The 14485-nt window shown below is 40.1% G+C and overlaps 1 protein-coding gene across 1 annotated transcript in view; it reads right to left on the minus strand.

Moving 5' to 3' along the window:
• Positions 1-14485, minus strand: part of DISP1 (dispatched RND transporter family member 1) — a gene marked incomplete at its 3' end in the record, with an annotated part of 56794 nt that overhangs the window by 22794 nt on the left and 19515 nt on the right. Inside the window, exon 2 of the mRNA XM_080616051.1 lies at positions 10111-10647. Coding sequence (XP_080472177.1) covers positions 10111-10647 — 537 coding nt within the window. The remainder of the gene's footprint in view (positions 1-10110; positions 10648-14485) is intronic.

Below are 14485 nucleotides of genomic sequence, written 5' to 3' on the forward strand. Positions count from 1 at the left end.
GAGGTAACTGGACAATACCCTTAACATACTTCAACTTGGTCAACCCCAAATTGATAAGGCAGTTTGACTAGACAATAGGTCCCTTCCAACTGAAATAGGATTTTCTCTTCTATCCCAGTATAATTTACTATATGCTAAAATTAAAACTTCTGTAAATTTATAATATACAGATAATGAAATTGAAATGCTCCTATAAACATCTTCAGAATTTGTTGGGTTTCTTCCCCACCTCTCCTTTTCCTCACTGCTCCATATGGATGGTTTACATGCAGAAGCCCTGGATTTACTTGCCAAGTCTTCAGTTTAAGGTACCCTAGAAAACAATTTTCCCAATACTGACTCCTAATGCCTTCTCTCTCATCATCAACAACTGCCTAAATATTATTAACTATGAGGAAAGCTCTTTTTCTCAAGAGCACCTACTTGGTTCACTTGTCTTGAAGGGGAAGTAAATCATCTTCTTGGTACGAAGTATTGACAGTGTGTGTAGAAGCCAAGTAACATACACCCTAATTTTCTTGCATTCTTCTTTCCCTAAACTTTTCTTCAATGAGTGTAGCCACTTATAAACACAGTTTTCAAACTGTCAAATAAGAAAACTGCCATCACACATACTCAAATTGGATTGTCCCAGCTTTAAATGACAAAGTTTATACATAATATAAAATCTATTCTTCTTCAAAAAGCTTAACTGAAGCAAAATATATATATATATATTCCTTTAAGTTCTGAAGTACTGAGGGCAGGACCACTTATAGCACTGCTTGGCAAGTTAAACAAAAGTTCTGAACTATTCAAGACAATAAAAGAGGGTTAGTAAAATACCACCATGAATCATTACTTGAAAACAAGCCAACAGCTAATTTGGAGCAGACTAATATTATTTCAAGATCCTTTACAAGTCTAAAACTATCAGGCTTTTTTCTTTTCTTGGTAATTACAGTGAAATTAATAAATATGTTCTGGGATTTAAATGACGACTAGAGAAGTTTTCAGCATTTTTATTAGCAAAAAGTTCTTTCCTTAGAAATATTTTATTTCAAAGCTGTTTTATTACACTTCCCAGTTGAATGGAGCAACACAAGGTCATGGCCACATCTTGTATTTCTCTGACAGACAGGAAATTAACATGACCCAAGAAATCACAACATACACACCAGAAAACCTCCATCCCATGATACCAAAGAGAACAAAAGAGATATATGAAAGTGCCTACTTCTATCAAGGTATTTCGCCACAGAGGCTGAAATCCATGCTTTTATAGGCATTAATGATTGACATTAAGCATATGTAAGTTTTACTCTGGACTAGGGAGACTTCAGACTGTCATATATCATAATTCAAGTGGTACATGCTTCAGTCTTCCTTCCTGTGCAGATGTAAGAATTTGTGAATGTAAGTCACCAGGGGGTTTATTTTTGCTCTCAGAAAACCTCCTTTAACTAGAGGCCTTTTCCCGAAGCTAGACTACAAGCCCTTCCAATTGCTCCAAATTATTCTACTGACTATGGGGACAAACACTAGTTTTTATCTTTTTACATATTTAAACTCTTACAGCAAATGAAAACACAGTTACTTAAGCAATTTTGTTCTAAATTCAGCAAAGTGTTTCACTTCAAACCTATCTTTTGGTGTTGAGCTGCTGTTCCAATGCCTGTGAATGTAGTCATTTAGAATGTCACAATTTTTTAAATTATATAAACCAAGTGTATATTCAACACAATTAGAAGATTTAAAAGGATTTAGTCAGCAGCTGTGCAAAGAAGGTTCTCTAGTTTATGCTGACACCGATGAAAAACTACATATATAATGCAACATCACCCTCTGAACCTCTCAGATTAAATTTGTTGTGTTTGCTCGGTAAGCAAGCAAAAAAGGGAATATTTACTGAACATTTCAAGCTTTTCAGTGTTGTAGCTGAGGCACTAGACAGGCACTGTAAGATTAAACAGACCATTAAACAGATATAATAAAATCAAAACCGTAAACCAAAGTTCATCCATTTGACTGAATGAACTAAACAGCCTAAAAACTGCAAACGTAATGCAAGGATTTTGTGGAAAGGTATCCCATTAATATCACTGAAAGTACTGGAAAAGCCGAAGCAGTGATGCATGAGAGCTTTTCTAGTCCAGTACATTCAGCTCTTCATCATTTTATTAAAAACCAAAACCTAATTTCCAAATAGACAGACCAAGCCTTCTGAAACATGACCAGGATTTGTACCTGTAACTTCCCTCACCTGTACTGTTAGTGGTATCATCTCATTTCTATTTTCATTGATAGTCAAGTCTTTAAGAGACTTCTTTATTCAGCAGACACCCAGGGCAGAAATCTCACAGCAACCTTAGTGCAGCAAAATTAATGCCAAATTGCTCAGGCACCCTCTGTATTTCCCTCTTGCATTGTATTTAGGGTTTGTTTTGGTTTGCACATCAATTATTACTTACCAAGAGATGAAAACAACATTGAAATATCAGAAAGGAAGGATGAGTGATTTTGGAAGGAGCTAGAGACACGGATAACAACAGAAACTTACAAAGAGCTTTCCAAAGTTGACATCCCTCACTTTGCACTTTCCCCCCCGCCATCAAAAGGAAGACTGGAAACTTTTCAGAAGTAGGAATATCCAAATATTTCAAACCCCATCTAAGAGTGCTGAAACAGGTCACTGGCAACATTTCGTTCAGACATTTGATCTTTCTTCTCTAGTGTTGTCTTGTTTCACATTTGAACCTTATCACAACCTACTATTAAAAGTGTAAGAGAACAACTACTCATGGGCAAAACACTCAAACAAGCTGCCATCCTTTTGGCTGTTGTATGGGGGGGGTTTTGAGAAATACATGTATATAAATGCTCAGTTTTAAGTCATCTCAAACCTCACACGGATCAGACCTTTTCAAGAAGGAACACAGCTCATGCTGGTTTTCCAGTCAATTTAAGTACAAAAGAAAGGATGATGTTTTACCACTTCCCTCACATTATCAGCTTTAGCTCTTCTGAAGACTGTACTTCAAAGGCCCTGCAGATTGGTAGTTAAGTACTAGCTCTTCTGTTGTTCAAGGAAAGGTGAGGGATGCAGGGCATGGGAAATCCATCTTCAAGCACATGCAGAACCTGGACTTTGTAAGTGGCAGAGACTAAAGGTCAAAAGAGGGCCAGGCTGGTACTCAGCCACCCTCAGACCAGAGTAGGAACCTTCCAAGTCCCTTTTCCATATTGCAAAACTGCTTGCTTCAAAGCAATCTGAAGTCTAGACAACTATTAATGCTTAATGAGAACAATTAAAAGCCTGCAAAGATCCCCTGGACTGCTTAGTGACTGAGGTTGGGTTTAAGTGCACTTAATATTTTGCTAGGCACATTATTTTTAATTTGGCCAGCCACTGAATTATAAATAGCATTTTTTATTTGTATCCTGGTCTCTGCACATCAGCCCTTTACTTTCAGCTCTGTGCAAGACTAATGGAAAGTGCAGTGTGGTGTTTGCACAGCAAACAATGCACAATAATTACCATGGGAAGAGTAAATGATTTAATAAAACCAGAAGAAAATGCTGCTAAAGGTATCACACTGAGGGATAACACAAGACTAAAAGTAAAAAGGAAGCAAGATGACTAAAATTGCGAAAGCACAGCTCTAATTACTGACTGCCATGAAGAATTATTTCCAGGAATCAAAAAGAACCAGTTCATTTGTTTGGTCACGGGGAGAGCTCTTCCTCCACATCTGCGCAACAGAGAATCCCACATTTGGACTCAGATTGAGAAGGAAGCATAAGAATGTTACACATTCCCTTTCCTTAACTACATCAAAATCCCCAAGTATGACACCGGGCTGTTCATGTTGTGACACAAAAGGGACCATCTAGATTGTGATCATCTAGCGCCTCCAGCCTTGCCATTTCGGGAAGCTATTAGCTAAGGAATTCCTATTTTAGCAAGGAATATATAGCTTAAATGAGAATAGAGCCAGAATTTGTATTGTTTCCATACAAATTACCAATATGCAGGAACTCCTGCTCTACAGCACGAATCAAGATATCTGCAATATTCTGAACACTGAATCATAGAACACCAAGTTGGACGGGACCTCCAGGATCATCTGAACCAGCCCTGAAACCATAGTAACAGCTTTTGCCTTTTAGTGGCTCAAGGTTGATACAAAGTTTCAGAAACAACCTTCAAAAATCTGACCTAAGCAGTTTCGTTTTTAAAGATACCTACTTTTAATCCTCCTAGAGGAAGGAGCAAGTCTCTTATTTATAGCACAGTACATGCATGTGTTTCGTACAAAGGACATTAGGATACATTTCATATAAAAAGCAAACCCAAAAGTACCTTTTAATGCATCAAATACAGAAGAAGCTAACAACTTTCAAAAGAGAAAATATTGAGACAGGTGGGAACTGCTTTGTTTAAAAAACTCCACATAGTTCTTGTGGAGCTAATGTTGCTGAAATGAGAATATCTGAAAATATTACATACACGTGTATATGCATAATCAGCTCTGCAAGCCATGCAGAATGTACTAGATAACAGTTATCCTTTTCCTGGAATCAAGCAGGGAGCTGTTTCATAACAAAGTCTTGTTATTAGGATTGGTATTTGGCAAACATTCCCTTGCTTTTTGAAAAAAACAAGGGCTTTTTCTTTCTTACTGGTTCTAATCTTTATACCAAGTAACTAGAAGGAAAATATAAAGAAGCATCTATAATGTAAGAGGCAGCAATGATGCTGCCTTCACTTCACAGCTTTTCATTTCTGAAGATCTCCTTTTTGAAGTATTAATTAAAGTGTAAGCATTCAAGTCTATCTGCAATGCTGTTTAAACAGTCTGCGGCACAGAACTCTCTCTGAGATACAGCAGAACTCAGAATCCCAGAACCAGCAGATAAATCTGAAATGCCAAAACAGTTCAAAAGAAGGCTTAAATCTAACTGAAAGGAAGATGCACAGTAAGTCTGGATGTATTAATGCTTTACCAGACTCTACAGCACTAGGGGTTTTGCCTTGCATAGAAAAGAAATTGGTCTAGCGGGCAAAAACTTTGAATCCAGCAATTCAAACTATCAAAGCTTTAGGACATAAAACTTCCAAATGAGGCTGATGGGGGACGAGGAACAATTCACATATATCCTGAAATCTTAAATTTTAGTCAAGCTGATGGTTCTGTGAGGCTTTAAACTGATTGTGTTTCCGTGTTCTAGCTTGAGATGACGGCATGATCATGGTGAGATTATTCTATCCCACACGTCCTTTTGTTCTGTCCTTTTTACCAAAGATCATTCCAATGCTTTTCAGAACAGTTGTTTTTACTTATCTGCTTCAGCTAAAAGCATTAACAGCACAGTCTTGAAATGTAAATAATGGTAGGTGATACAGAGCAGGTCTCCTCTGAGCAAAGAGTATTTGTATGAATTTACTGGTTCGATACTGCAGCAGCACAAGCACTACAGGCGTTGGCAGTTTAGAGCAGCTTCCTTTTCAGCAGCAGCATCCACCGGTTCTTTCGCAGCTCCCTGACCTCTTTCTCCCCTACCTTTTGTCTCCAAGTCCGTGGGTCTAAATTGTATCACCAAAGAGAGATCCCAGAAGAGCTGGCACCAAGATTAGTAAGGACACAAGTAGCTTTTAACTGGTGTTTTCCCATTTCACATACAAGCCTGACAGAAGCAGTTCAATTTGGTACCACAGACAACAGCTATGCACAGCACTGTTACCCCATGCTTTCCACAACCCTGAGATGACTTACTAAAAAATGTCTGCACATTCTTCCTCTTCAAAATGCACTTATTATGCACAATGCTCTATTTACATGCATACATGCCTATATAAAGAACAGATTTTGAAAAATACCAGGAATGTTTTTAAGAGTTTTCTGGTTTTACATTTCTTTACTGCAGTATTCAGTTCTGCTAAAATATGCAGCCCTTCATTACTTGTTTTATCCTCCTTTCATCCCACTAAACATGCTGGTGGGCTGCACAGTTTTACTCTTCCCTAGTGACTCCGAACTTGGTGTTTCCAGTTGTCAAGCATCAGTCTTCATTCTTCTTCCACTTCTTCAGACTAACAGTCTTACTTGGTTCTCCTTTCTCATTTCCGCTGTCTACCTGGTGAAGGTTGCAGATGAACATAGAAGCAGACAGCAGCAAAGCAGGGATAATAACTACCACCTTCCAGTGCCTCTAAGCCCCACAGTTTTCTAGACACACATAAGTGCATTCAGACAAAAAGGGTTTCTTCAGCATGAGTCCTCCAAAGAGACAGGGTAGAAAAATAATCTTCCAATAGTACCTGAAAAGAAGAACTAATCATGCCATGCTCCAAACAGGTAAGTTTAGAAACTGAAGTAAGAGAGCAAATCAAGTCCCTGGATAATTACATTCTGATACGGAGAGACAGCTGGAGTTTCTCGAGGAGTATTTGTGAGGTCAAGATATTATGCCCACTAAAAAAAGAGGTATGAATATGTCTGAATGAACCACATCTTAAATACGTGCACAAAGCAACAGAGAGAACTTTGCTCAAGATCTTCCAGCCTTACAAAATCATCTACAGATGAATCTACATCAAAATCATTACAACCAACAGCTGATGTATTTTACCTACTTTTACAATAGAATTTCTTGCCACAATCACTTTGTAAACCACCAACCATTACAAATATTTTCTTTTGTGCTACAAAGCCCTTTTCACCAATCTAAAAAAGGTATCAGTTGCCCAGACATTCAAGCTATGGTGTGGAGATGACAGTTGCATATAATTTAGTTTAAACTTCAAAGCTGAACACATTGCAAAATTCCAGATCCAGCCAGCTTTAAGAGGATAGGACAAGTGTGGCATTATTTCAATCTGTCTTCTTTATATACGCCAATCTGCAATGATATACCAGAGCCACATTCCTTTAATATTAGGTCACTGACAAACGTTAAGCCTTGGGCTTCAAAACCTGACAAAACCTGTCGTGCTGAAACAATTGGTTACCTGCCCAGAGCTGTAAGCATTAGTGATACAGTTTGCAGAAAGCATTCACCCCCCTCTATCTAATCACATCTCCCCCCCCCCCTTAAACTTACAACAACATTTGAATGCATTTTTTAAAAACAAAGAACCAAAATGGAAGCCAGTTTCACTACACACTGAACTTCATGTATCGTATGAGAACCTGCATTTTAAATAACCCTGTTAAAACATGCACGTGTTAGAAAACTGGATGATTTCCAATCAGCCTCATAAGAAAAGTATCTGGAGAAGAAGCTGTTGTGCAGATTATAGGCTCAAAATGTAATAAAACTAGAGTGCGGAACAAAGATGATGTAAAAATATCACACCAGGAAGCTTTACTCTTTCTGTGTATAGAAAGTTACCTGAGCATGTAAAGAATTAATACATATTTATCACCTATTCTCTTCAGCACTGCAAAGTAACAGTGAGACAGTTTGCTTCTTCCTAAGCATGTATGAATTTACCTGCAAGCTACATCCACTCACTCCCTGTTTTTACCATCTACCAACATGTCTCATTGACAGTGGCACCTCAGACAAACTAGATTCACAATTGTCGTGGTTTAAGCCCCGGCTGTAAATTAGAACCACGCAGTCTACTTCCCCCCCACCCCCCAGAGGGACGGGGAGGAGAATCGAAAGAATGCAACTCCCACGGGTTGAGATAAGACCAGTTTAATAACTAAGGTATAACACAAATCACTACTGCTGCCACCAATAATAATAATGATAAAGGAAATAACAAGCAAGAGAATACAACCGCTCACCAACCAGTACCTCACCCCCACCCTGCCATGATCCAGCCCTTCTGGGAACTCTCAGTTCTACCTCCTGGGCATGACGTGCTGTGGTATGGAATACCTCTTTGGCTAGCCTGGGTCAGGTGTCCTGTCCCCGCTTCCTCCCGGCCCCCCCTCCTCCCTGGCAGAGCATGAGACTCACAAAGTCCTTGGTCAGGATAAACATTCTGACCAGCAACTGAAAACATCGGCTTTATCAGTATTATTCCCAGGCCAAAAGTCAAAACACAGCACTGCACCAGTAGAAAAAATGACTGCTACTGCTAAACCAGGACAACAATGCAACAGGACACCATTACATTAGACATGCCTTGTATACTATACAGAGGGGAAAAAAAAGATGTCTTTGGTTCCATGCTGATTACATAAGTGATACAGTCAAATGCATGCATTGTCCACTAATGCAGCCATGGCCAGTTTAAGGAGTTGAAAGTCCAGCTTCCCCAATGGGATCAGACTCCTATTTAATACATATTTAGAGCTAAAAGAACAAGTAATGGCTACCAGAAGCTGCGTGGCTTTTAGAAGAGGGACTTGTTTGATTTGCTGACCTATGAGCCATATTGCAAGTATCGTCTGACTGAGAAAATTCATGGCCTTATCTAGACGCAAGTCCAGAAATTAAACAGTAACCACTTGATAGGAATATGTAGAGTCACCTAATGCCTACAGTTGAGTAACTAAGTACAGATGCTTTAAAGGTGAGACTGTATCCTCATTTTGACTGCTAATAGTAAGATGAAGATTTATCATAAATCATTACTTAATTTCTGAACATTTATGTACAAATGCACACCATGGTAAGGAAGTGCAAGATGAAAAAAGGTGTCTTGGCTTAAGATCCCAGTTCAAACAAAGTCTTTGTATTTACGAAGTGCTATGGAAAATATTATTTTACTATATCTGTTCTTTTTTTCTAGAGTAAGCACAGAAATCCAGATTCTGGATCATATTTGTTCCCTCCCTTAAGATTGTGGAATACAGATGAAGTTTAACAGTCCTGGTGCACAGGGAATAAAACAGTGAAATCAGTGCACCCATTCTGACAGTCTGAAAAGCATGACTGATTCTGTAATGGCTCAACATCCTGCATACCTTTGCATGCAAAATTATATGAGAGTTATCATCTTTACTTAACATTTAAACAAGTATGGGGTAGAAAAAACATGTCTGATCATAAGCAGTTGCAGCAACTGAGAAGATTTTTTCCATTTTCTGGCAGAGAGAAGCTGATCTGCACATTGTATCATTATCCTTATTTTCATCTGCTTTCACCTCAAGGAAAAAGCTTTATTCGCTTTGACTTTTTCCACATTACATATTTGTCCCAGACTGATACCCTCAGAAGTTTAAAATTAGTTCATACATTTCATCAAGATAAAATGGTTAAAACTGACTAAGATATACTCAGAACTCCAAGGTTCCAGGCAAGGATGCAGATGTCGGCTGACAGGGAGAACGGTAGATTTTATTACCCTCATGAAAATTCATCCAGTTTGGCCCAATAGCAACCCAGGAAAAAATAACCCTGCATAAAAGCTTAGAAGTGTCTTACTGCAACAGGGAAATTTGGATTTTAGACATTGTCTCTTGAACTGACCGCTTTTGCCCAGGATCTGCTGGATGCAGAAGATTATGACTGTTACTCCTTATAGCTGGGACTACAGTCACTGGAACGCCAAAGGTAGCGAACAGATAAAAGAGGCAAGTTCATACAAAGTGGAGGATAGAAAGGATTAAAACCTGGAACAATCCAGAATTTCTCAATCTGAGCACAACTTTGAAGTTCAGCAGATACATACACTGAGAAGACATGGAGACAACTCACTGAACCAGCTGACCTGACAAAGAAAAACCACCTCATAATCAGAATTATTGGAAGTGTTTTTCAACACATCTTTTTGAGGAAGTATGAGGTTTGAATAGACTACACAGAAATAGCAGTTGTGCCAGAGTTTTCTCAGTTATCTCTGTATTGGTTTGTTTTACACAAATATAGATGCACCCTATGTCTTGTAAAAGAGTCACTGAGCTTCCAAACTACCCCCAAGAAGAAAAAACATCCTTCCCCCCCACCCCAAAAGAGCTGATTCACTTTAGGACTATTCATGTGGCCCAGCAGAACTAGTTCCCCGACCAGGTTTCTCCAGAAAAGAAAAAAGGTGGTAATACAGCACAGATTAACTTGTGAAAACACTGGGGAAGAAATTTGGTTCATCTTCTGCTTGGGGAAGAAAATGAAATAGTTCTGGAAAAGGTTACCCACACCGAGAACTAACAAATAAGACAGTCTGCTTACCTTATCCTGGCTACATGTTGCTGCACAGGCTGATGCTGAAAATGGTCAGGCCACTGATGGTGAAGGCAGAAGGATGGGGAAGGCTGAAGACAGCAGGCAGGCTGATATATGGGGGTGTGTTTTTGGCAAATAGATGCTGAATACTCAGTATGTGGCTGCATGCAGCATGAAGTCATAGGAGATGGTGCTGAGCTGCCAATCATTGAATGACATTCTTGCTTGTTATTATGGCTACTTAAAGAGTGATGGTATGGACAAGGGTGGCAGCACTGTGACAACATCTGCTGAGTTCTTTGGTTGTCTAAAGGCAGAAAGGATGGCTTGATTGTACCATTAAGTTGGAGGCAGCCATTTGGACTCGCTTTTGCTCTTGGTGTTTCCTTGGATGGGAGTTGTTGGGCCGTGATGTCTCCATCAGAAGCTGCAACAATACCTGGGCCAGTAGCGTTTGACAAGATGCTGCCATTACTCAGAACCACCGAGTCACTGACGTTGCTCATAGCCATGCTCCAAGTTCTCAATGGATACGCAGCGTTTCTGAAGAAACAAATAAAGCAAAGTTTACAGAACTGTGGTGTTTTCAGATGCTTAGAAATAACTTCAGATTAAAGTGAGTAAAGCTCCTCTCTCATCTTCACCTTTCACAAGACAAGGAAATAGAAAGGAGTCATTCACACACTGCCAGGAATGTTTTGAAGGACTTTCATTTGTTTAACAAAAAGTTAAGAGTGAAGTTGCATAAATGCTCAGTGAATAAACCAAGGCGTAAGTCAAATTAATAGACACTTGACAGTCTCTGGGTCACAGCTAACAAGTAATGACTGAGATGCATGGGAACAAGAGTTAGTAACAGCCTCTAGTTATGAAAACAGATTTTGATATAACCTGTGTACCCATCCACACCTTGCACTGCAATTTGCCTGTGTGCTTTGAAAGCCAGCAGGAGACAGGACCACACAGTAGAGGTTGTTTAATAATCATTAATGTGCTGGTTTCAGTAACCTCCCTTCCCATCTCAAATTTCTATTGAAAACGAGACATATTTGTATTTCGGAAGGAATTACTTTAAAATGCCTTATTTAAATAACTCAAGCCACTCCAGCAGACATCTGTCACAACTTCTGGAGGGTGGACTACGGTTTTAGCAGAAGCTCAAAATGAATTGTTACAAACACTAAACACAACCATGTTCTTCCCAAGCTTCAAAATAAATAAACTCAGGATTCAATGATGGCTGATCGAGAAACTCACGCTTCTGAGTGACACGTATTCCAAAGGTAGTTAAGAAATGCACTGTGCTGTAAATAAAGGATATTAAAGATTTTCTTCCAAAGGCTTGCCTTTTTCAAGCAGAATGTAAATATGTGAAAAACTATTAACACTGGAAGGGTGACTGAGGAGCTTGGCTCAAAATCAGAACTCATCTGAAGCGCTTGCAGCAGCAAATTTCCCCCCTGTTAATTGTAATCACGTTTTAATAAATAAGTTGGAGATTATTATTTTGATAAATAAGACGAAAGGTCAAACATCACGCTCAGATAGGAATTTACTTCCCAAGTTACATGGTGGGGGGGCAGGGAAGAGGAGAAAGAACACTAATTATGTGCTATTTAGAAGAATAAATTAACTCTTGCTTTAAAAAGTCAGTTAATTACAACTGCTTTGGCTAACTTAATGCTACCTTTTTAACACTGAATTTAAGCAATTTAATTGCTTACTGAATTTAATCATTCCTAGCCCAAATTGCAAGGCTTGCATTGCAGACACCAAACTTCACAGAAAGACAACATACAGATTAAAAGAGGTAAGCGAGGAAGTTTCTAACTCGTTTTCTTCCCCAATACCTTTGCTGAGTGCTCAGAGAGCTAAGCCTGCCCAGCCAGCTGAGCTATTTAATTACCTGAATGCCAATTCTGAGCAGAAAGTGCTTTGCAGAGAGGAATGCTGCCCCCGGCAGCACCCCTCTCCACGCAGCATCTCTCCTAGACATAGCTAAATCCTTCACTTCTGAAGTGAAGATTAATCCTCTGCTATTTGTTCCAGATCATGTGCAGAGCCAGATGCCCTGCATTTAGATAACTGCTCAGAACATGAGAATATGCTGCTCAACGAGTGTATTCTTTCCAGCCTTCAATTCCACACATTCCCGCCGGGTACCCCCTACCCTGGCCCAGGCAAGTCAAGCCCATGGAGGACTCTCTGCTGAGCACAGAGAGTGAATTCAAGTGGCTGGCTAAACTTTGCTTCAGTCTGAAGGACACATTAGTTGTGTGAAATACCACTGTGTTTGAACAGGCTGTTTCCCTGTCGCACTGTAGGCAGCTTCAAAGCCTGCTGAAGTGGACAGAGCAAGAGCTGGACATTAAGGCAGAGAAAGCTCCTCTTGAGGCATCTGGCAGCATTTTGGGAATTTCTGGCTGCTTGTTTCTATATTTGGGATAGACTGCACAGTGATGCTGTTACATTCTGGTTTCTAAGTTAGTCTGACACATCTGTATCACTTGAAACTGCTGTACACTCAAAGTTACTGTCCTGCAGACTACTATTGTACCTGAAAACTAGGTAGGGAAATACTCCAAATACCTCATCCCCTTCAAGAAGGCAGATGCACCATCCTTTTGCTTTAAGCCCAGGACATCTGCAGCGTGCAGCCATTGAGATAACAGGACATAATTTTTAGTAGCTGTTTCAAATCGGTTTATAAAGGAAACCACACATTTACATGCAAAGCACACATGTGCCGAACAGAGATGTAAGCACACAGAAGCTGGGCAATCCCAGCACAGACATAGAGGCTTGGGACCTTCAGTGCATCTGTGCCCCTCATGAACACCAACATGGGAATTAGAACTTCTGTTCCAGTCAGCCTCCATTTAATATGATCAAAGACAAAATGCTGTATTCCCAATAAATGCAGTATCTACCTACATGCCTTTTCAGTTTCAACAGAGCGTTCAGAAAGGCTCATCAGAAACTAGTAAATTCAAAGAAAAGCCAAGGATCATCATCATCCCTACCACAACATATAATTCTGCCTTTGTTCTCCTGCTGAACAAGGCTATTCATGAACAATTTCAAGCTACAAAAATATTAACAGATCAAGCTGATTCTCTCTTTCAAAGCCTTGAGAAACTATTGAGTTCTGTCTATTTTCATGGAGTCTTTGAGCAAGGCAATGGAAGCACATGCTTATCTTGAAGCTCTTTCAATGCCATATTAAAGATAGACAAACTACGCTGCGTACTTCAAGTAGCCATCTGATTCAGTATTTTATTCAGCCACCACTAAGAACTGGGACTCAAGCTAATTCTTAAGAATGAGTTGGGATGTACATTTGTGTTTGGTTTGGTAGCTTTCCTTTAAACAGATGCTAGATGAGATTCAGAGCAGCCCTGTGGAGAAGGACTTGGGGGTGTTGGTCAATGAAAAAATGAACATGAGCCGGCAGTGTGCACTCGCAGCCCAGAAAGCCAACCGTACCCGGGGCTGTGTCAAGAGGAGCGTGACCAGCAGGTCCAAGGAGGTGATCCTGCCCCTCTACTCTGCTCTCGTGAGACCTCACTTGGAGCATTGTGTGCAGTTCTGGTGTCCTCAACATAAAAAGGGCACGGAACTGCTGGAACAAGTGCAGAGGAGGGCCATGAGGATGATCAGGGGACTGGAGCACCTCCCGTATGGAGACAGGCTGAGAAAGTTGGGGCTGTTCAGCCTGGAGAAGAGAAGGCTGCGTGGAGACCTCATAGCAGCCTTCCAGTATCTGAAGGGGGCCTACAAGGATGCTGGGGATGGACTCTTCATCAGGGACTGTAGTGACAGGACAAGGGGTAAAGGGTTCAAACTGAAACAGGGGAAGTTTAGATTGGATATAAGGAAGAAATTCTTTACTGAGAGGGTGGTGAGGCACTGGAATGGGTTGCCCAGGGAGGTTGTGAATGCTCCATCCCTGGCAGTGTTCAAGGCCAGGTTGGATGAGGCCTTGGGTGACATGGTTTAGTGTGGGGTGTCCCTACCCAAGGCAGGGGGGTTGGAACTAGATGATCTCAAGGTTCCTTCCAACCCTAACTATTCTATGATTCTATGTCACTTGACAAGTCTAATGTCATCTGAGTTTTGTTTCACTCACATTTGAGGGTGTTAAAAATTAAGTACTTGTGTCTCTCTACAATCAACTGCAATTCCATTGACAGCAAAACTTCACCTGTAGCTGTTACACCAAAATACGTTCTTAGGTTATATTCTTATCTCTCTGCTGTATTTTGACTCCTCTGGCATAACTGCAGCGACTGGGAACTTGCTAAGAAATGTACTAATGGCCCAAGGCAATAACTGAGAATCCCTCCTCTAGAGGATGCACAAATAAGCTGGTTAAAATGCA

Source organism: Psittacula echo (genome assembly GCF_963264785.1).
Source record: "Psittacula echo genome assembly, chromosome: 4".
Taxonomy (NCBI): domain Eukaryota; kingdom Metazoa; phylum Chordata; class Aves; order Psittaciformes; family Psittacidae; genus Psittacula; species Psittacula echo.